Below are 21,719 nucleotides of genomic sequence, written 5' to 3'. Positions count from 1 at the left end.
TCTTGTGTGAGCAGGGAGAAAAGAACCGAGTTCTTGTGGTGGTGGGTGCCTGTAATCCCAGCTACCCAGGTAGTCCTTTGTTCTCCGTTCTAGGAGGGAATTGCCTGATCCAGTCACAGGGCCAGGCAGGGAGAAATGAGGGAAATAAGGCCTCTTCTTCCAAAACTTACGCAGATGGGGCCCAAGAGCACAGGGCAAGGTGGACAGGACCCGGCCGGCTGCCTCCTGTCAGCAGGAGCTCTCAGAACGCCAGGATGCGCTAGGGGCAGTACCAGCACCTGCCCAGACTCTCAGTGGACCTGGGGATGCTGGGGGATGCAGACCTAGTTTCTGATGGTCCTGAAGCCCTTCTGTGTCCTCTGATGGAAAGGCAAGCCCCAAAGGTGACAGGTGGGAATAAGGACTTGGCTGTAAGGCCCTGCACTGACCCCGTTTTCTCTGTCCCAGTTTCCTCTCCCCTGATGCCGCCTCCCCGGCACCTAACCCGGCCTGGCTCTCAGCTGCTGCACTGCACTTTGCGATTCAACAAGTCAGGGAAGAAAACATCAGGAAGCAGCTAACGAAGCTGGACTGCGAGAGAGAGGAGGCAAGAGAGGAAATTCTTTTACTGACTCTTTTCTCGCAAGCTTGGTTTCAATCCATGCAGCTTCTCTGGGCCTGCCTGATGAGCTGCGTTTTTCTAAAGACAAATATGAGGCTTGGAGTAAGACTTTGACTCTCAAGTTTACTAGTAATAATAATTCCACTTTTTTAAATGGTTGTATTTGAGACAGGGTCTCACTCTGTCGCCCAGGCTGGAGTGCAGTGGTGTAATCACAGCTCGCTGCAGCCTCGTTCTCCTGGGCTCAGGCCATCCTCCTACCTCAGCCTCTGGAGTAGCTGGGACTACAGGTGTGTGCCACCATGCCTGGCTAATTTTATAATTTTTTCTGAGATGGGGGTCTCTAGTCCGGGCAAGGTGGCTCATGCCTCTAATTCCAACACTTTGGGAAGCTGAGGCAGGTGGATCACTTGACGTCATGAGTTCGAGACCAGCTTGGGCAACATGGTAAAACCCTATCTCTACAAAATATACAAAAATTAGCCCGGTGTGGTGGTGCACGCTTGTAATCCCATAGCCTGTAAAGCTACTCAGGAGACTGAGGCAGGAGAATTGCTTGAACCCAGTAGGCAGAGGCTGCAGTGAGCCGAGATCATGCCACTGCCCTGCAGTCTGGGTGACAGAGCAAGACTCTTGTCTCAAAAAAAATAATTTTAAAAAGTAGGCCGGGCGCAGTCACTCTCGCCTGTAATCCCAGCACTGTGGGAGGCTGAGGCGGGCGGATCACGAGGTCAGGAGATCAAGACCATCCTGGCTAACACGGTGAAACCCCGTCTCTACTAAAAATACAAAAAAAAATTAGCCGGATGTGGTGGCGGCGCCTGTGGTCCCAGCTACTCGGGAGGCTGAGGCAGGAGAATGGCGTGAACCAGGGAGGTGGAGCTTGCAGTGAGCCGACATTGCGCCACTGCACTCCAGCCTGGGCGACAGAGAGAGACTCTGTCTCAAAAAAATAAATAAATAAATAAATAAATAAATAGAAAGTAAAACAGAGATGGGGGTCTGACTATGTTGCCCAGGCTTGAAGTGCTTTTCTTCAGCTTAGTTTTATCCTCATCACAGCCCAGTGTAAAAACTGTCAGCTTCAAGTGCTGCCTTCTGTGTCCATGCTGCAGTAGCCTCGATTCACTTGCCGAGGGACAGCCCCAGATAAGCTTGCGGTGAGACAGCTCAGAGCTGGGGTGCTGGGGACAAGAGGCAGCAAGGACGCGACTGTCTGCAGCCACAGGCCTGGGGAAAGGAGTGGGAGAGGAGGCTGCTCTGAGTTCCCGGCCAGGGACCACGCTGGCCTAAGACCCACCTGGTTGCTGCGCCCTGGGAGGCCTGACAGCCCCCGCAAGACCAGTGACACCCACAGCCCTCTGTGCAGGGAGCCCAGGGCGGTGTGTGTAGAACAGGCACGGAAACAAGCATCCCACAGGAGAGCTGCAGCCCGAGATCCTCAACGCATAGGTGCCATGTCAGCACACGACTTACACCAGCTAAAAGCTGTGTCAACAGCAGTACCCAGGGTTTTGGTGTTTGTAACAGCCCTACAGGGATTCTTCTGGATGCGTCTTCAGGTTTCTTGTGTAGTTTTGTTAGAAGGGATTTTAGTGGCTCCAGGGCCTTAAGGCCCTAGTGTGTGGAGAGGACAGTGTCCATAGTCAGGCCCTGGGTTGGGATGGAGCCTGTGGGTTTATCTTCAAGGATTTTACAAACACTTCTGACAGGAGGCCTTGCAGGGAGATGATGGTGAGTTGGGACTGCCACAGCCAAGGAGACTGCAGCAGTCTTCCTTCTGGCTCTTGTCACTTTTTCAAACTGTTTCTAGCTTTGTTTAAAGGCAAGTATGAAATGACCCAGCCAGCAGTAATTAATTCTCACTCAAGCTGTCTCTCTCAAAGTGATTGGAAAGTTTTCTAAGATCCACTTAAAGGATTTATGGCCTAGATGTAAAAAATTTCAATTAAAGAGGAACGTTTCGGCCTTATTTAGAATGACAGAGCACAGGTAAATTTTAATGTAGTAAGAAGTGCACGTTTTTATTTGCAGCTATTGGTTTTCCTTTTCTTCTTCTCCTTGATGGGCCTGCTCTCGTCACATCTGACCTCAAATGTAAGTCAGACCTTACCAGCCAAGGTGTCCTCTCCCACTGTGGCCAGGCAGGGGGAACCGGGCAGCCAGTTTCCAAGTCAGGGTTTCCAGAGTGGCTCAGGAGCTCCTTGTGTTTGCGGAAGTGTGAGAACTCCCACACCGTGAGCATTTTTTTTTTTTTTTTGAGGTGGAGTCTCGCTCTGTTGTACAGGCTGGAGTGCAGTGGTGTGATCTCGGCTCACTGCAACCTCTGCCTCCTGGGTTCAAGCGATTCTCCTGCACCAGCCTCCTGAGTAGCTGGGATTATAGGCGTGTACCACCACGCCCGGCTAATTTTTGTATTTTTAGTAGAGATGGGGTTTCACCATATTGCCAGGCTGGTCTTGAACTGGCCTCAGTGATCCGCCCACCTCGGCCTCCCAAAGGGTTGGGATTACAGGCATGAGCCACTGCATCCAACCTGTAGGCTTTTTTTGTTTTTGAGACGAGTCTTGCTCAGTCACCTGGGCTGGAGTGCAATGGCGCGATCTCGGCTCACTGCAAGCTCCGCCTCCCGGGTTTACGCCATTCTCCTGTCTCAGCCTCCCGAGTACCTGGGACTACAGGCGCCGCCACCTCGCCCGGCTAGATTTGTTTGTATTTTTAGTAGAGACAGGGTTTCACCGTGTTGGCCAGGCTGGTCTCGATCTCCTGACCTCGTGATCCGTCTCGGCCTCCCAGAGTGCTGGGATTACAGGCTGAGCCACCGCGCCCGGCAGGGCCTTTCTTTCAATGCCTTATTTCAGGACGTGGTGCAGCAGCCTTGGTGTGGGTGCTTGAAGTCCCTGGCCTCCTACCTGAGCCTCTTCTGGCCAGAGGCCCAGTGTTATCTTCCATAGGTTGTCACCAGTTTTAAGACTTTCAATAAGCAAAGAAGAAATGCCTTCTGTGCTGAGGGCTGTGCCCTCCTACCCGCGGGAGCACAGCAGGTCGGCCATTCTCAGGGCTGCTCTCCTGCGGTTTACAGAGTGCCACGGACCCATCGAAGGCTTTAGACGTTTGTGCTGCAGTCCTCGAGTGTTTAGAGAAGAGGAAGATATCCTGGCTGGCGCTCTTCCAGCTGACAGAGAGTGGTGAGAAACACTGCTGAGGCGCGGATGCAGAGGGCTGCTCTTTTCAGACGCAACTTTCAAATGGTTAAGAACATGCCCTCCTTGAGGTTCACTCATTCATTTTCATGACTATCTTTCTGCTAAGTTTATAAGCTCCGTTTCAGTTGGGACAGATTAAGTACAAACGTGTAAGATAATTTACTGGCTCACTGGTCAACCCCAGGACCAATGGCCTATCGTGGGGACTGCCTCTCTCTGCCCCACACCCTCTTCCTCTCCCGGCTGCTGACGGGTGCCCAGGTATCCTTGGCTCAGGCTGTTTGCCCCGCACCACCCCCACAGCCAGGCCTCCCAGGGTACACGTCCCAACCCCCAGGGGTGTCCCCCAGCACTGGTAACAGGCAGAGGCATCCAGAGTTGCCTGAGCCACCTCTTGGTGTTACAGACAGGCTGGGGCGACTCCTCCTCCGCGTGGCCCCGGACCAGCATACCAGGCTGCTGCCCTTCACGTTCTACAGGTACCTTCACCTACAGGCTGCTCAGGGAGCAGGGCACAGCCGTGCATGGTCAGGGCAGGGGCAGTGTTTCCCAGACCCCCATCTGAGCAGCTCTGGCTCTCCCGCCGGAGGGGAAGCATTGCCTGTGCCTCTGACACAGACGAGCAGCGTCCCTTGGCATCACCTGCTGCCTTTCAAGCAGTCTGTAGCCACTCGTCACCACGTCTTTACTTCTAGTCTTCTCTCCTGCTTCCACGACGACGCGGCCATCAGGGAAGAGGCCTTCCTGCATGTTGCTGTTGACATGTACCTGAGGCTGGTCCAGCTCTTCGTGGCTGGGGACACAAGCACAGTTTCACCTCCAGCCGGCAGGAGCCTGGAGCTCCAGGGTCAGGCAGGTGCAAGGGCCAGTCCCATCTCCAGGGGAGCTCCCCGCAGCCTGAGGCTCCTTCTGCCAGAGAACGTTCCAACACATAATGCAGATTGGGGGGGGACGCACCAGCCCTGTTTCAGTGTCTTCTAACCTGTGACTTTGCCTGTTTTCTCTCTAGGGCAACCCTGTGGAATTGATAACAAAAGCTCGTCTTTTTCTGCTGCAGTTAATACCTCGGTGCCCGAAAAAGAGCTTCTCACACATAGCAGAGGTAACGTCAAGACACCCACCTTGGGCCACGTGGGGGACACGAGAAATCACAGCTGCCTGGGCCACGTGCCCGCCCGGCTGGCAATGCGACGCCACTGTTTCTGCCAGAGCCCCTTCCCTGTGGTCTGAGGCCCAGTGGACGGCATGGGCTGAGGACCTGCTCCTCTCTCACAGCTGCTGGCTGATCGTGGGGACTGCGACCCAGAGGTGAGCACTGCCCTCCGGAGCCGGCAGCAGGCTGCTCCTGACGCTGACCTGTACCAGGAGCCTCATCTCTTCTGAGAGGACCTGCCACTGCACACCAGCCCAGCTCCTTTGTAAATAATTTATTACAAGCATAACACGGAGCTCTTGTTGCACTAAAAAGTGGATTACAAATCTCCTCGATTGCTTTAGTGGGGAAAAGGAATCAATTGTTTATAAACTGTCTGGCCCCAAGTCACTCAGTGTTTGTAGGAAAATAAACCACTGGTCCCAGAGCAGAGGGAGGCTACTTGAGCTGTACACCGAGGGCGGGCAGCACCCCCCAACCCTCCCATGCAGGTGCGCACGAAGGGTGAGGCTGACACGGCCGTTGCAGAGTCCAGGCTGCTAGAGCTGCTCATCCCCACTGCCGTCCTCAGGTGGGTTCTGGCTTCACCGCCTGGTCCTCTGTGGTCACAGAGGGGCTCGGTGGCCCGGGTGGTGGCTCTGCCTCCAGGGGCAGGGCCTTGTCCTGGGTCTGTGTCAGCGGGTGCACCATGGACATGTGTACGTTGAGGTTGTGGGCCTTCTCGAACCGCCGGCCACACTGGTCACAGGCAAAGTCCAGCTCAGTCTCAGCCTTGTGTTTGGTCATGTGGTACTTGAGGGACGCCCGCTGCCTGCACTGGAACCCACAGACCTCACACCTGGGGGACAGAGGCAGGTAAGAAGCTGCGTGGGCCAGCCACAGCCCTGGGGAGGGCCCGGCTCACACTTACTGCAAAGGCTTGGCTCCTGAATGTCGCATCTGGTGGACGAGAAGGTGCTTCCGCTGCTTGAAGGTCTGTCCGCACTCGTCACAGATGTAGTTCCGCACCTCTGCGAGAGGAGAGTCCAGTGAGTCCAGGCCCTGATGCTCCAACCTCCCGGGGGGACGCCGACGACAATGTCAAACATCACAGCCAGGAAGAAGTTTCCGCACACCATACAGTGGGCCCAAGCAAGGGGCCTCTGAGGGCCTCATTTATTAAGATCTCTAAACCGCGCCGGGCGCGGTGGCTCACGCCTGTAATCCCAGCACTTTGGGAGGCCGAGGCGGGCGGATCACAAGGTCAGGAGATCGAGACCACGGTGAAACCCCGTCTCTACTAAAAATACAAAAAATTAGCCTGGCGCGGTTGTGGGCGCCTGTAGTCCCAGCTACCCGGGAGGCTGAGGCAGGAGAATGGCGTGAACCCGGGAGGCGGAGCTTGCAGTGAGCCGAGATCGCGCCACTGCACTCCAGCCTGGGCCACAGAGCGAGACTCCGTCTCAAAAAAAAAAAAAAAAAAAAAAAAAGATCTCTAAACCGCTTGATATACTATCATATGGCTTCATCAGCCGTGTGCATGTGACGATGATTTTTAAAGAAACTTCAGAAATCTACTTCCTTAAACACAAATTTTTTTTTTTTGAGATGAAGTCTTGCTCTGTTACCCAGGCTGCAGTGCAGTGGCACAGTCTCGGCTCACGGCAACCTCCGCCTCCCGAGTAGCTGGGACTACAGGCGCCCGCCACCATGCCCAGATGATTTTTGTATTTTTAGTAGAGATGGGGTTTCACCATATTGGCCAGGCTGGTCTTGAACTCCTGACCTCGTGATCCGCCTGCCTCGGTCTCCCCAAGTGCTGGGATTACACGCATGAGCCACTGTGCCTGGCCTACAAATTCTTAAAGGACACCGTATCACTAAGGCTGTATAGATCACTGACTGTCACAGCTATGGCTGTTCTCTAGAATTCATCTCCGTATGAGAGGGGTCCATACCCAAGGGCTGGGGGTTATGCAAGGCTGTACTCACTCTGGAAACCTTTCTCGCACCCTTGAACAACGAGATACCACTTTCTAGTCAGACCCATTCTCCCTGTGCTGCCTCCACAGCTGTCCAGCCCCAAAACACTTCACAAGACAGACTTTTCCCTGCAGAGGGAAACTCTACCTTGACATTTTACTCTACCCTGTTTTTTTTTTTTTGAGACGTGAGTCTTGGTCTGTTGCCCAGGCTGGACTGCAATAGCCCAATCTCAGCTCACTGGAACCTCCACCTCCCAGGTTTGAGCAACTTTTTTTTTTTTTTGAGACGGTCTTGTTCTGTTGCCCAGGTTGGAGTGTAATGGTACAATCATGGCTCACCACAGCCTGGAACTCCCAGGCTTAAGTGATCATCCTGCCTCGACCACTCAAGTAGCTGGGGCCACAGGTGTGCACCACCATGGGGGGCTGGTGCAGTGGTTCACAGCTCACTCCCAGCACTTTGGGAGGCCAAGGCAGGCGGATCATGACATCAGTTCAAGACCAGTCTGGCCAACATAGTGAAACCCCATCTATACTAAAAATACAAAAATTAGCTGGGCGAGGTGGCGGGCGCCTGTAATCCAAGCTACTGGGGAGGCAGAGGCAGGAGAACTGCATGAACCCAGGAGGCGGAGGTTGCAGTCAGCTGAGATTGTACCACTGCACTCCAACCTGGGCAACACACTGTCTCGGGAAAAAAAAAAAAAAAATGGGGCTGGGAATGGTGGCTTATGCCTGTAATCCCAGCACTTTGGGAGGCTGAGACGGGCAAATCACCTGAGGTCAGGAAATCGAGACTGGCCTGGCCAACACAGCAAAACCCGCCTCTCTAGTAAAAATATAAAAATTACCTGGGCGTCACGGTGGCTCACGCCTGTAATCCCAACACTTTGGGAGGCCGAGGCAGGTGGATCACGAGGTCAGGAGATCGAGACCATCCTGACTAACATGGTGAAACCCCATCTCTAGTGAAAATACGAAAAATTAGCCGGGCATGGTGGCAGGTGCCTGCAGTCCCAGCTACTCAGGAGGCTGAGGCAGGAGAATGGCTTTAACTCGGGAAGCGGAGCTTGCAGTGAGCTGAGATTGTGCCGCTGCACTCCAACCTGGGCAACGGAGCGAGACTCCATTAAAAAAAAAAAAAAACCAGCGTGGCAGCGGATGCCTGTAGTCCCAGCTACTCGGGAGGCTGAGGCAGGAGAATCGCTTGAACCAGGGAGGCGGAGGTTACAGTGAGCCAAGATCGCGCCACTGCACTCCAGCCTGGGCAATAACAGTCAGACTCTGTCTCAATCACTAAATTAAAAAATATATCTTTGGTAGAGACAGTCTTACTATGTTGCCCAGGCTGGTCTCAAACTCCTGGCCTCAAGCAATCCTACTGCCTCAGCCTCCAAAGTGCTGGGATTACAGGCGTGAGCCACTGCACCCGGCCTGATTTCAGGTTTTTAAGGAACTGCTGGTTGTGACCATCAGTGAGTGGACAGATGCAGAGTCTGAGGAACCAAACACAAGGAACTGCTGCCATCAGGAGAGATGTGGGAGAACCCAAAAAAACAACAAAATAACCCACATGTCAGGAGATGATCCAGCAGTAAAAATCAATCCTAATGAAAAAAGACTTTCTGTAGTAAATTCAAATAAGAATAAATAATTTTTTTTTTTTTTTTTTTTGAGATGGAGTCTCGCTATGTGGCCCAGGGTAGAGTGCAGTGGCCAGATCTCAGCTCACTGCAAGCTCCGCCTCCCGGGTTTTTACGCCATTCTCCTGCCTCAGCCTCCCGAGTAGCCGGGACTACAGGCGCCCACCACCTCCCCCGGCTAGTTTTTTGTATTTTTTAGTAGAGACGGGGTTTCACCGTGTTAGCCAGGATGGTCTCGAACTCCTGACCTCGTGATCCGCCCGTCTCGGCCTCCCAAAGTGCTGGGATTACAGGCTTGAGCCACCGCGCCCGGCCAAATAATTCTTATTCTGTAATAAGCTCAAAACCAAGGAAAACTATTTAAGGATCAATATACAGTTGTCCTCAGCTGGTTCCCCCCGCACCCCAACCCTTACCAAAATCTGCTCATACTCAAGTCCCAAAGTTAGCCCTGCAGAGACCCTACAGAACCTGCACTTATGAAAAGGCAGCCCTCTGAATACCAGGGATTCGAGTCCCTGACCTCGTATACGTGGGTCCACATGGTTCAAACAATTTTTTTTTTTTTTTTTTTTTGAGACAGTGTCTCGCTGTTGCCCAGGCTGGAGTGCAGTGGTGTGATCTCAGCTCATTGCAACCTCCACCTCCTGGGTTCAAGCAGTTCTCCCACCTCAGCTTCCCAAGTAGCTGTGCCTACAGGCATGCGCCACGACGCCCAGCTAATTTTTGCATTTTTAGTAAAGATGGCATTTTACCACGTTGGCCAGGCTGGTCTCGAACTGCTGACCTCAAGGTGATCCACCCACCTTGGCCTCCCAAAGTGCTGGGATTACAGTGAGAGCCACCGTGCCCAGCCAAGTTTGTCATTTTGAAAACATATCCTTGTTAGATTATAAAAGTAACTTGTACATTATAGAAATTGTGAAAAATAAGACGGGCACACAGACAGCACCCTCAGTCACAACTCCCCCATCCACCTCCGGTCTTAGTGAGATGAGCTACACACACGTGAAGCAGCAGAACCACATATGCCTCCCGCCTGTCCACACGGGCAGCGCCCCAGAGTTGGCGTGCCTTCGTGCCTTCCACCTCCCGCCTTCCCTTTTAAGAGACACTCGTTTGGGCCAGGTATGGTGCTCACACCTGTAATCTCCGTACTTTGGGAGGCCGAGGTAGGTGGATCACTTGAGATCAGGAGTTAAGAGATTGGCTTGGCCAACATGGTGAAACCCTGTCTCTGCCAAAAATTACAAAAATTAGCAGGCGTGGTTGCAGGTGCCTATAATCCCAGCTACGCGGGAGGCTGAGGCAGAAGAGTCACTTGAACCCGGGAGGCGGAAGTTGTGGAGAGCCAAGATGGTGCCACTGCACTCCAGCCTGGGCAACAGAGCAAGACTTCGTCTCAGAAAAAATTAAAAACTAAAGTGACCAATTTGCAATGGGACACCAAGATTGCTTGGCTATCTGTTTTGACAAACTGCCTAGATCCTGGGGAAGTCAGGAATTCCTCCCATCACAGGGAAGGGCAGATTCACACTGATGCCCTACTCTAGCCTTCATCCACCTACATGACCGTGAGTACCCGAGGCCCCATCAGCCACCTGCACGCGATCCCCAACTCCTGGGGTGGGGATGGGTATCAGGAAGGTGGGAAAGCAGGTCACGTGCCCCTGGCTGTCACCGCACGGGTGACGCTGACGACAGCAGTACCTGTGTGGATGAGCTTTACGTGCCGCTGCAGGTAGCGGTCGATCATGAAAACCTTGTTGCAGCCAGGGTGGGGGCAGGGCCGCTCCCGGACCTCCTCGTGGTGCTCCTTGATGTGCTTCTGCAGGAGAGACTCAGTGAGAGACCCGCAGAGCCTCACCCGGGCCGAGCGGCACGGACCCTCAGCGGGTGGCAGCTGACGCCCCTGGAAGGAAGGCAGATCCAGCTCCTCCAGCTCCACCACTGGTTCCTCCACAGCTTCACTCCAAGATACTTCTAGACCCCCAGGGGGTGTCTCAAGTGAAAGTCTGGCCCCACATCTACCCCAGGTCCCCGGTCACCTTGGGCACAAGTCTGCGTCAGGCTCTGCGGAAACACCCGGTGCCGGCCCCAGGCTCACAGGGACAGCTGCGGGGCCTGGTCCGGCACAGCCCGTGCTCACCTTCATGCCGTCAGCACCTCGGTACACGGCTGTGCAGCCCTGGTAAGGACACTTGTAGATGGTGGGAAGCTCCTCCCTGCAACAAAGAGCACGCATGGAGCCCGGCCCCGACAGGCAGGGCGAGCCTCAAGCTCCAGGCCTCACCTCTCACAACGAAGCTGCTTCTTCCATCCGGGCTTGGGTCCCGGCTTCTTCCGAATTCTTGGTTCTTCAGACTTCTTGGCTTCCTTGCTTTCACTCTTCTTACCAGAGACCCTGAAAAAAAGAGGTTCCCAGATTCAGTGGTTTCTGATCTCCATCTGAAAAAGGTTTCTTGTCTTTAACAGGAGACATGTTTTTGAAGCTTCCCTGAGTTGCTTCTGTGCTGACTGACCCTCAAAATCTACCTGAAGCCACCACAGCCAGAGCAACTCTGGACAGGAGGCCTCAGGCGAACACAGCAGAGGGCGAGGGCGCAGGGCACAGCAGGGTCAGAGGCAAACACAGCAGAGGGCGAGGGCGCAGGGCACAGCAGGGTCAGAGGCAAACACAGCAGAGGGCAAGGCGCAGGCACAGCAGGGGTGAGTTCTGAGAACTGAAGCTTCATCCTGTGCTACACATAAAACCCAACACTGGAGATATCAGGAAAGATGGCAGAACAGACAAAGGGGCTACCCCTTCATCAAAATGACCTTAAACGCTAGGAAAACGCTCAGAATCCACTCGCTGAAACCAGGACAGCTTGATTCCAAGCTCAAGCCCCAGCCCGGGCTTTGGAGGAACAGGTGCTGTTTCCCCCGGAAGCACAAGGTGCGCAGCTGCCACTCCCGCATTCCTCAGCCCTGCCCCCGCTGCAGGGAGCCCAGCCTGTGTTCCTGGAGCTGCTGACTGGGACCATGGTGGGCAGGAGACCTTGTCCTCCAGAACTTTGGGGTTGCGCATTTTAGTTGGTCTGGCAAGTCCCTGAGGGACCAGCAAATGCAGCAGCGTCCAGTGTATGTCTATTGGAGACTTAGAGGAGAGACACACTTGTGGTTCCTTTTTGGATCCAGATAAAGATAGGGAAGGAAATCCCTCAGGAAAAGAAGGGAACTTCACCATGATAAAGCTTCGACGTGAAACCCACAGCACATGCCACACTCGATCGTGAAAGACTGAAAGCTCTTCCTCCAGGATGAGGAAAAGACACGGGTTCTCTCACCACTGTTCTCAGCACAGCACTGGAGGCCCTGGCCAGAGTAACTGGGCAAGGAAAACAGAAAAATTCTCCCTATTCACAAATGACATGACCTTGTACTTAGAAAACCCTAAAGATCCACATACACAAAAACCCGAATAAATGATTTCAGCAAAGCTGCAGAGTGTAAAATCCATACACAAAACCCAATTATGTTTCTTTGTATTATCAATGAACAATCCAAAAAGGAAATTAAAAGAAAAATCCATATGCAAAAGCATGAAAAAAGTAATTTACGCTACCGAGTCCAGTGGCTCACACTGGCAATCCCAGCACTCTGGGAGGCTGAGGTGAGAGGCTCGCTTGAGCGCACAAGGCTGCCATCAGCCATGATCGTACCAATGCACCCCAGCCTGGGCAAGAGCATGAGATCCTGTCGCTAACTGCCCTTCTCTTTAAACAGTGCACTGAGGCTGGGCGCAGGGGCTCACGTATGTAATCCCAGCACTTTGGGAGGCTGAGGTGGGCGGGTCACCTGAGGTCAGGAGCTTAAGACCAGCCTGGCCAACATGGGGAAACCCCGTCTCTATTAGAAATATAAAACTTAGCTGGGTATGGTGATGCACGCCTGTAATCCCAGCTACTCAGGAGGCTGAGGCAGGAGAATCACTTGAACCCGGGAGGCGGAGCTTGCAGTGAGCTGAGATCGCGCCACTGCACTCCAGCCTGGGCGACAGAGCAAGACGCCATCTCAAAAAAAAAAAAAAAAAAATCATTGAAAAGAACTGTGTTGACTTTGCACAGGCTGCGCCTTCTCTCCCTGTCCCTGATAACTGGTTTTCATGATCTGGCCACCTGCCCTGCCTGCCTGGATTGGGTGGCCCCTTGTTTGTTGAGTGGCTGGCCATACGGTTCCCACACTGACCGCTCTCTTCCTCAGCACAGGTGGCTTCGGAGCACCCGCAGTCTCTGTGCCCTTGTGTCTGGGACGGGGATCCTTGCGGACGGGGTGGGCTGGGCTCAGGCCTCACTGCTGCTTGTCAGTTCTTTCCCCACGAGGGCGCAGGCCCTGGTCTTCACCTCTGGCTGGAACCACTGACCCCTCATTAACACATCATTGCCCCCAGCTGAGGGTGCAGGCGAGCTTGCCTGCTAGAACGCGAAGGTCGAGTCAAGATGACTGCGAGGCAGCACATGGGCTGGGGGCTGTGCAGAGGCCCTTCTGCGCTCCCAGGGGGGTCTCACTGTAGCAGCTGAGGAACCAAGTGCCCCGGCACTCGCCGCAGTCAGGAGGCCATGCTTGCTACCACCCAGTCCTGCCTCCTACACCGCGGGCCCCACTGAAGTCACCCCTTTAACTAGAGGCCTCCGAAAACACGTCTCCTGTGTCTCCGTCCCAAAGCACGTCTTTGTCTGCACGCCTGGGGTCCAGAGGAACTAGAGACACAGTCTGATGTGCTGTCCCTGTCACAGCAGCAGGAGCTCAGCAGAGAGGACCCTCCCCTCCTGAATCTGCCTCTCTGGAAAAGGCTCACCTGGCCCCTCCCATCCCAGCCCCCAGCCCTCCTCTCACCAGCATCCCCAGACCCTCTGGACAGCAAGGCACAGAAACATTCTCAGGTGTCCTGGGATTTGGACTCAACCTGGGGGGGTCACAGGGAGTGGGGGCTTCTCATCAGCAGCCTCGGGCGGCACCCCAGCCATGATTCCTGGGAACAAACCTGAGGGTAGGGACCCCCGGGCACCTTTTCTGGGCCTGACCAGTTTTCTGTTCATGCTGAGGCCCCTGCAGCCCCTCTCCGGCCTCCTCCTCTACTCCTGTTTCTCTTTTCAGAACTTAACAGCATCAGAACTTCAATGAAAAAGGCAGTTGACCTCTCAGTCTGCACTGCAGGGTTCCAGCGGCTGACTGTGGTACTCAGAGCCGCCGGCCCTCTGGACCTTTGTTCTGGACTGAAATGCTCAAGGACAGGGACCGGGTCAGTTGCCAACTACCTGGCAGTGTTCTGGGTACTCCTGGGTACAGGGTTGCAAAGAAGACAGCACAAGTGAAAACTAGCCCTCACCACCAAGGCCTGTGTTCTAACCAGAGAGAAAACATAAATCCCTAAAAACAAAGTCAAAACAAGGCCACAGAAGTGACTCAACAAGGAAGTGGACCGTGGCTGCCTGGCCATGGACGTCAGTGATGGGGTCATAACTGTGAGGATGACAGAGCTGGGTCCTTGGGCCTCAGGATGCACACAAAGCAGAAGCGATGGGTTGGGGAATTCCAGGGGGGACACTGGGGTGTGAACCCAGAGCAGGACTGGCAGAAGGGTCCTAAGAGCCTCGTTCTCAAATGAGGCTGGGTTTTGTCAACAGACACCTGCCGTCCACTGCTGGGACTCTGAGGCAGCCCTACCCCGGCCTGCTGGTCATTTCACAGCGCTGAGACCACCAGGAGGGTACGCACAGCGGGGAGTGAGAGCCCCTGGGGCACAGGCGGGTGTCTAGGTCACCCAGCGGATGCCTCCAGCAGATCCCGGGCTGCCCACTTACTTCCTTTCTGGGTAAGGCTCAAAGGACTCATCCGAAGACTGGGCGTTTTGCTTCTTGTCATTTTCGTCTTCACTCAAGACGTCTCTAGGAATGAAGACAGAATCTTCAGCAAAGCCCTGGGCCTGGGCAGTAACAGTTCCAACAGCACCCCTGCCTAAAGATTACCACAAGGACCCCCACGTCCCACGTTCGAGTTCTTCTGAAAATGTCTTAAATCTAGAATCCCCAAATTTCCAATCTCATTTCCGAACTCAAAGGACCGACCAGGCTCACAAGCCAGCAACCCCCACAAGCCATGTGCTCCGGGCACCAGGACACTGGACTTGGAAAGAGCACTTTCCACAGCAGCCCAGAAGGGGTGGAGGCTCTCAAAGGTGGCTTCCTGCTAAGCAGACTTTGAAAAATCAACCACCTCACCCCGTAACTGCGAACCCCTATGCAGCTGATGGGTTTGCCACGAGCCACTTCTAAGTTGACGCAAGTGGCTGGGTGTGGTGGCTCAGCCTGTAATCCCAGCACTTTGGGAGGCTGAGGCAGGTGGATCACCAGAGGTCAGGAGTTCAAGACCAGCCTGGCCAATACCGGGAAACCCTGTCTCTACTAAAAATACAAAAATTAGCTGGGTGTGGTGGGGGGCATCTGTAATCCCAGCTACTTGGGAGGCTGACGCGGGAGAATCGCTTGAAAGCGGAAGGTGCAGGTCGCAGTGAGCTGAGACGGCGCCACTGCACTCCTGCCCGGGCAACAGAGTGAGGCTCAGTCTAAAAACAAAGTTCACAAAAGGAAAAGAAAAAAAAAACGACTGTGGCCTTTATGCTGAAACCTGAGCTGTGGTTTCATCCCTGGTGGTCTTGAGGACAGCCTTAGCCAGCCCAGGTGCCTCCTGGCACCTGCCCGATTTCATCACTGGACACCCCACTGGGATTGCCCCCCAAACTGGGCTGTCCTCATTTGGATGAGGTGCGTCTGTGTTGCAGCCAAGGTTGACAGGAGAGGGTGGAAATGGTGCAAACCCCAGCCTGGCACAACTGCCCTGAGTGGCGCTTGGCTGAGAGGCAGGGGTGGCCCAGGGAGTTTGCAGACACTGATGGGGTCCCTTCTGAGGCCTGTCCTCCTCCAACACCTCCTCACGGAGCCTCTGCTTCAAGTCAGAACAGTGTCATAGTCAAGGGCTAAAGTCAGGCTTCCTCTACTCCAGAAACAGCTGGAGCGAACACAAAACCATAGCCCTAAAAGAGAAAACAGCAGCAGAAACAAAGGACCCAGCCACAAGGTGGTTTCAACAAACTCACTCCTAGGCTGCTCCAGGTCAGAAACCCTATCGAGCTCCCTCCGGAGCTGCCTCAGGTCTGGGGGTGCCCTCTGGCCCCCAGGAAACCACCAATCAGAGACAAGAAGCCTCGGAAGCTCCCCAGCCCTCCTCTCCTCCCACCTCGAGAGGAGGCGCGTCCCAGCCAGGGACAGACAGGCGGCCCCTGTGACGGCTTAGTTTGGTACCAGGGCACGGGCAGCTGGCCCTACGATGGCTGTTTGGTTTTTGAAGGAGAAATGTTAGGCTATTTAAACCCACTCTTCTCTCACCCCTCAGAAAGGTCACTGAACTCGTCTTTTACCCGATCATCCGAGGTTGAAGATGGGACCTGCTTCTCACCCAACTGCCCTGAGAAACAAAGAACAAGGTCCTGTCACCAACATGGAGCACAGAAAGGTCTCACCTGCCAGGAGGTACGACTCCACTACTGATGACCAGAAGGGAGCCTGGGGTCCCTGACCCGCAAGTTTCCCCCACCTCGGCCCCATCCCTGCCAAGAGTGCTACGCGGCCTCCGATCCTGTCCTGCCAGCCCGACGTCCAGAAACACACAGGCAGCAACAAGCATCAGAACCTCAGGAACAGCAGAACCAGAAAGCCCAGTCCTCCACAGACTCCGATCCAGTCATTCTAGGACAGCCTGGACTTGGTGGATGTTCTGAGACATTTAAACAATTACTGGGCCAGGCGCGGTGGCTCACGCCTGTAATCCCAGCACTTTGGGAGGCCAATGCGGATGGATCACAAGGTCAGGAGAATCGAGACCAACCTGGCTAACACGGTGAAACCCTGTCTCCACTAAAAATACAAAAAATTGGGCCGGGCGTGGTAACTCATGCCTGTAATCCCAGCACTTTGGGAGGCTAGGGTGGGCGGATCACCTGAAGTCGAGAGTTGAAGACCAGCCTGACCACCATGGAGAAAACCCATCTCTTCTAAAACATACAAAATTAGCCAGGCATGGTGGTGGGTGCCTGTAATCCCAGCTACTCAGGAGGCTGAGGCAGGAGAACCGCTTGACCCTGGGAGGCGGAGGTTGCGGCTCACTGATATCGTGCCACTGCACTCCAGCCTGGGCAACAGAGTGAAACTTTGTCTCAAAAAAAAAAAAAAAACTAAAAACAAAAATACAAAAAATTAACCGGTGTGGTGGCACGAGCCTGTAGTCTCAGCTACTCATTAGGCTGAGGTAGGAGAATCACTTGAACCCAGGAGGCAGAGGTTGCAGTGAGCTGAGATCGTGCCGCTGCACTCTAGTCTGGGGAACAGAGCAAGACTCCATAAATAAATACTATTACTGTTCTCTCGGCCAGGCCTGATGGTTTATGCCTATAATCCCAGGCTTTTGGGAGGCCAAGGCAGGAGAATCACTTGAAGCCAGAAATTCAAGACCAGCCTGGACAAAACAGTGAGACTCCATCTCTACTTAAAGTAAGTTTCTTTTTTTTTTTTTTTTTTTTTGAGATGGAGTCTTGCTCTGTCGCCCAGGCTAGAGCGCAGTGGCAGGATCTCAGCTCACTGTAATCTCCGCCACCCAGGGTCAAGCGATTCTCCTGCCTCAGCCTCCCGAGTAGCTGGGACTACAGGTGCCCATCAGCACGCCCAGCTATTTTTTTTTTTTTTTTTGAGACGGAATCTCGCTCTGTCACCCAGGCTGGAGTGCAGTGGTGCGATCTTGGCTCACTGCAAGCTCCGCCTCCAGGGTTCATGCCATTCTCCTGCCTCAGCCTCCAGGGTAGCTGGGACTACAGGCGCCCGCCACCACGCCCGGCTAGTTTTTTGTTTTTAGTAGAGACAGGGTTTCCCCATGTTAGCCAGGCTGGTCTCAATCTCCTGACCTCACAATCCGCCCGCCTCAGCCTCCCAGAGTGCTGGAATTACAGGCGTGAGCCATTGCACCTGGCCTAAAATAAGCTTTAAACAGTATTGTTCTCGGCCGGGCACAGTGACTCACACCTGTAATCCCAGCACTCTGGGAGGCCGAGGCAGGTGGATCACAAGGTCAGGAGTTCGAGACCAGCCTGGCCAACATGGTGAAACCCCATCTCTATTAAAAATACAAAAATTAGCTGGGCGTGGTGACGCGTGCCTGTAATCCCAGATACTCGGCAGGCTGAGGCAGGAGAAATGCTTGAACCAAGACCCGGGAGGCAGAGGTAGCAGTGAACCAAGATCGCGCCACTGCACTCCAACCTGGGCTACAGAACGAAACTCTGTCACAAAAATACATACAAAAATAGGGAAAGAGGTAGTATTGTTGTCAACATACTGCATACAAGTTTAAAAACCAAGCAGCTCTAAGACGTGACACTCACAATCCTGTTCCTACCCAAGGCCCCCAAACCACAGTGTCTCATCTGTGCACCCGTATCTTTCTGATCTGGGTAGCTGAGTTTTTGTTTGAGACGGAGTCTTGCTCTGTTGCCCAGGCTGGAGTACAGCAGTGCGATGTCGGCTCACTGCAACCTCTGCCTCCCAGGCTCAAGTGATTCTCATGTCTCAGCCTCCAGAGTACCTGGGATTACAGGTGCCCACCACCATGCCTAGCTAGTTTTTGTATTTTTATTAGTGATGGGGTTTTGCTATGTTGGCCAGGCTAGTCTTGATCTCCGGACCTCAAGTGATCCGCCCACCTCAGCCTCCCAAAGTCTAGGTTAACAGGTAGCTACGTTTTTTGGAAGCTCCCCTGAGGACTCAAGGTGGGAGCTGAGTGCCCAGGTGGGGACAGGTACGCAGACCACACGCACGACAAGAGGCCGGAGGGAAACTGGCCCCAGCCCTCCTAACACAACATCCAGAAGCAGCTGCACCAGCCCACAGTGCTAAGGGTTCTGGGGCCCAAACAAGGGCCTTGTGTTCCCCTCAGCCTGTCAGCAGAGAAAGCTGCGCCACACTGGCCCACGCCAGGGTGTCACCAGGCGGCTGGCTGAGCGCCAGGAAATGACCTGCAGCTGGCCCAGGGCAGCAGCCACAGAGGCAATGGCCATTCTCTTCTCCCACGTCCACAGACAAGGCCCCGTTCTTTTCTTCCTCAGTCCCCTCAGCCCCAAGCACAAGCTTAGAGGAAGACTAGATGGCTGATGAGCCACAGAAACTGCTGGAACAAAGCCCTGCTCACAGAGCAAGAGGCCGAGACAGGCTGGCCGCCCCTCCCTGCTCTCTGGCTGTGGTGAGCAGCCGCAGGCCAAAGCCCCAAGCTCTGTTCCTTCTCACACCACGCTCCGGCCACCACCTAGAGCAGTGGAGACATCCACTTTCTGCGGAAAACCCTGCCCGGCTGAGGAGCAAAGATCCTGGTCTAGCACCAGCAAGAGGTGCCTCCTACCTGGGGCCCCGCAGAGGGGCAGGCTTGGCTGAGGTGGGAAGCCCGACCTGGGCCCCACCGCGTCGCTGTCCGAAGGAGGCTGGGCCTCATCCGTGCTGGGCAGAATCTTGGTCTCAGCCCCAACTGGGGTCCCTGTCCCTTTACCCTGGGAGGTCTGAGGGGCGTCCCCAGGGTTCCACCCTCGGTGCTGGGGCAGCCGTGGCGCCGTCTCCTTGTCCCATGGCCACTTGACCGCCAGCGCACTGTCCAGCAAGAAGGCTTTGCAGCTGGAGCTGGTGTCCATGGTGTAGTCGTGGCCCTGGTCGCAGCCCCACACGGCCTGGATGACGCCACAGTACTCAGAGGACAGTGTCCTCTGAAGGTGGGGCAGGGCCCTGCAGCTGGCCGCGTGTCCGTGCACCCATCCCACCAAGCCGTGCAAGCACTGGGGGCTTGATGTGATCAGATCCACTGCAGAGAGTCAACAGAGATGTCAGCTCCATGGCTGGTGGGCACCCAGCCCACCCTCCACCGGGGGAGGACTCACCCAGACACGCTCCCTCCTCTGCCCCTGCTGGGAGCTGGGCACCGACCCTGCAAAGGATCAGTGTGGCCATGAGCAGGACAAGCAGGCGCAGGTTCACAGCGCGTGTGGTACAGGACCCTCTCAAGGTCTCAAACCTCAGCGGTCCCCATAGGTAACCTTCTCTTCCCTCACCCCAGCTCCTCCCAGTTCGTCTCTCCACACCAATCCCAGGCCTATTCACACCGAGCCTGGGCATGGCCCATTCCCGCCACCCAGAGGCTGCCGCCAAGGCATGCCCTGTCCCTCTCTCAGCACCCGTCACACTGCAGTGCTGACAGCCTGAACGTGCCCTCAACAGACTCGGGCGTACTTTGCACAAGGCTTCCGGCGAGCCGTCGGGGAGACGTTGACCCTCTGCAGGAAGGACCTGAGGAGGCTGTGGCACTGGTAGAACTGGGCGTGGCAGCTCTTGCAGACAAACTGAGATAAGGCGGGGTCCTGGCGGACAGCCACCCCCAGCAGGCGCTGGAAGTCCCTGACGAGCACGCGCTCCTCTGCGGACGGCCTCTCCACGCTCGCTCCAGGCGCCCTCTCAGAGATGCCGCGCAGGCTTCTCGAGGAAAACTTCCCGTGGCAGAGGCGACAGTGACCCATGGCGAGAGCCCGGCCTGCTCCTGCACAGAGCGGCAGAAAGTGTTAGCAGCCGGCAAAGGCGGAGGCTCCCGAGCACGGGGCGTCTCGGACTCCAGGTTCGAGGGCAGCGCCTGCATCGCCCTCCGCGCGGCCCCCGGACACAGCAAGCGGCTCGGGCGCGCGGCTCTAGGCGGGACGAGCCGCCCTGTGGGGGATGCGGCCGCTGGTCCAAGAAATCTTTCAAATTTCAAAGGCCTCTGAAGCCTCCCAGCGAAACAGCTTCACGAGTGAAACCTGGAACTGCACCCTCCTCCCAGCGACCGCGAGACCCGGGGACGGCGCTGCGCCCTCCAGGAAACGCCGCGGTTTCCTGTCTGCCAAGTGCAGGTGCCGCCTCCTTTCCTGCTCCCGGAGAACACGAAGCCGGAGAGGGCGATTCCCACGCGCGGGCGCCCAAGGGCGACCTGCCCGCGGTGACAGCGCTCCTCACGCCGGGTCCCTTCTGACCGAGCCCGCGGCCGGGGAGGCCGGGCCGGCGACGCCAGCGCCACGGAGCACGGGGAAAACCGAGCCGGCCGCCCAGCGCCTATCCAGACGCAGCCCCGAGTCCGCCGCGCGCTCGGCCGGGTGGAGGGGAGGCCGCGCCGCTTCCGGGCGTCAGTGCAGCTCCGCCCACGCGCAGCCCCCGCCGCGACCCCCGCCCGCCACGCCCGGGCCGTGGACCCACCTGCCTCGTCCACGCCGTCCTCGCCCGCGTCCCCGCAGTGCCCAACCGGGCCCCAGGCGCGCCGCGCCGTCGCCCCGTCCACCCTCGACCCGCCGCTGAGCGAAGGGCGGCCCCGAGCACGGCCGCCGCCGCCGCCCGAGGCCCCGCGCTGTCGGGCCGCCCCAGGGGACAGGAAGCGGCCCAGCCGGTCCCGCTTCATGGCAGCGGAGGACGCCAGTAGAACCCCGCGGGCGCTGCCCGGCCCCGCTCGGCCCGTCTCGAGGTTCCTGGAGGACCCGGCGTTCGGCTCCGCTCGGCGCGCTGGAAGCGAGGCGGGGCGGGCGAGGGGCGGAGCGAGAAGCAAAGCGAGGCGGGCGGGGCGGGCCAGGGGCCAGGGGCGGGACCCCGCGGCCGAGGTTCCACGCGCGGTGCCGGCGCCCCGCTCGTACCCGCTCCCCTCTCCGGCCCGAGAGCGGCCGTGCCGCCAATGGAGCGCTGGCCTGGGGCGGGGCGCTGGGCGGAGGGGCTCGCCGAGACCTCACGACGAGCCCTCCAGGGAGAGGCGACGCGGCCCTCCCCGCCTCTTACCGTGAGAGACGGAGGCGCGGGGCGGGCAGGCGCCGGCGGAGGCCACGCGGCGCGCAGGTGGCGGGCGGGCTGCAGAGGGGACGGGGGCCGGGGTCTCACGTAGACAGGGGCCTGGCTGCTGCGGTTAGACGCCCTTGGCAACTCCGTGAGGGGCCGTTCCCGCCAGCCCCATCTAGAGACGGCGAAGGGGCCCGGCCCGGTCGCGACAACCCGCCCTAGCTCTGCCACCCCCGCCACT

At 56.3% G+C, this 21,719-nt stretch overlaps 2 protein-coding genes across 4 annotated transcripts in view; one reads left to right on the top strand and one right to left on the bottom strand.

The window, feature by feature from the left end:
- Positions 1–5,390, top strand: part of LOC105488898 (FA complementation group A) — a 79,959-nt gene extending 74,569 nt beyond the window's left edge. Inside the window, exons 37-43 of the mRNA XM_071083700.1 lie at positions 448–586; positions 2,636–2,698; positions 3,684–3,789; positions 4,214–4,286; positions 4,503–4,659; positions 4,817–4,909; positions 5,083–5,390. Coding sequence (XP_070939801.1) covers positions 448–586; positions 2,636–2,698; positions 3,684–3,789; positions 4,214–4,286; positions 4,503–4,659; positions 4,817–4,909; positions 5,083–5,190 — 739 coding nt within the window. The 3' untranslated portion in view covers positions 5,191–5,390. The remainder of the gene's footprint in view (positions 1–447; positions 587–2,635; positions 2,699–3,683; positions 3,790–4,213; positions 4,287–4,502; positions 4,660–4,816; positions 4,910–5,082) is intronic.
- LOC105488871 (zinc finger protein 276) lies at positions 484–21,698 on the bottom strand. Of its 3 annotated transcripts, XR_011616697.1 has the most exons (12): positions 20,915–21,229; positions 19,925–20,228; positions 19,576–19,622; positions 19,050–19,499; positions 15,995–16,073; positions 14,414–14,497; positions 10,861–10,971; positions 10,717–10,792; positions 10,278–10,395; positions 5,871–5,970; positions 4,929–5,798; positions 484–4,823 (listed from the first exon to the last, which is right to left on the bottom strand). XR_011616697.1 is itself a non-coding variant. In XM_011753369.3 (11 exons), the coding sequence occupies exons 2-11, from the start codon at positions 20,206–20,208 to the stop codon at positions 5,528–5,530; spliced, it is 1,620 nt and encodes a 539-aa protein (XP_011751671.2). In that variant the 5' UTR covers positions 20,209–20,228; positions 21,482–21,698; the 3' UTR covers positions 484–5,527. The 3 variants fall into 3 exon arrangements, 2 of the variants coding, with proteins under 2 accessions (XP_011751671.2, XP_011751670.2); XM_011753369.3 differs by lacking the exon at positions 20,915–21,229 and adding an exon at positions 21,482–21,698 and having other exon boundaries at positions 484–5,798; XM_011753368.3 differs by having other exon boundaries at positions 484–5,798.
- Between the last annotated feature and the right edge of the window lie 21 nt (positions 21,699–21,719).

Source organism: Macaca nemestrina, chromosome 18, assembly GCF_043159975.1.
Source record: "Macaca nemestrina isolate mMacNem1 chromosome 18, mMacNem.hap1, whole genome shotgun sequence".
NCBI lineage: Eukaryota > Metazoa > Chordata > Mammalia > Primates > Cercopithecidae > Macaca > Macaca nemestrina.
This window is presented reverse-complemented; position numbering and strand designations above follow the sequence as displayed.

Bases quoted from the DNA above. Each gene is read 5' to 3' on its own strand.
- LOC105488871 (XM_011753368.3), bottom strand. From the start codon at position 21,113: ATGAAGCGGGACCGGCTGGGCCGCTTCCTGTCCCCTGGGGCGGCCCGA. The intron at 19,500-19,575 runs GTGAGTCCTCCC...GACTCTCTGCAG, and splicing joins AGAGGAGGGAGCGTGTCTGG to TGGATCTGATCACATCAAGC. The intron at 10,396-10,716 runs GTGAGCACGGGC...TCTCTCCTGCAG, and splicing joins GAGGTGCTGACGGCATGAAG to AAGCACATCAAGGAGCACCA.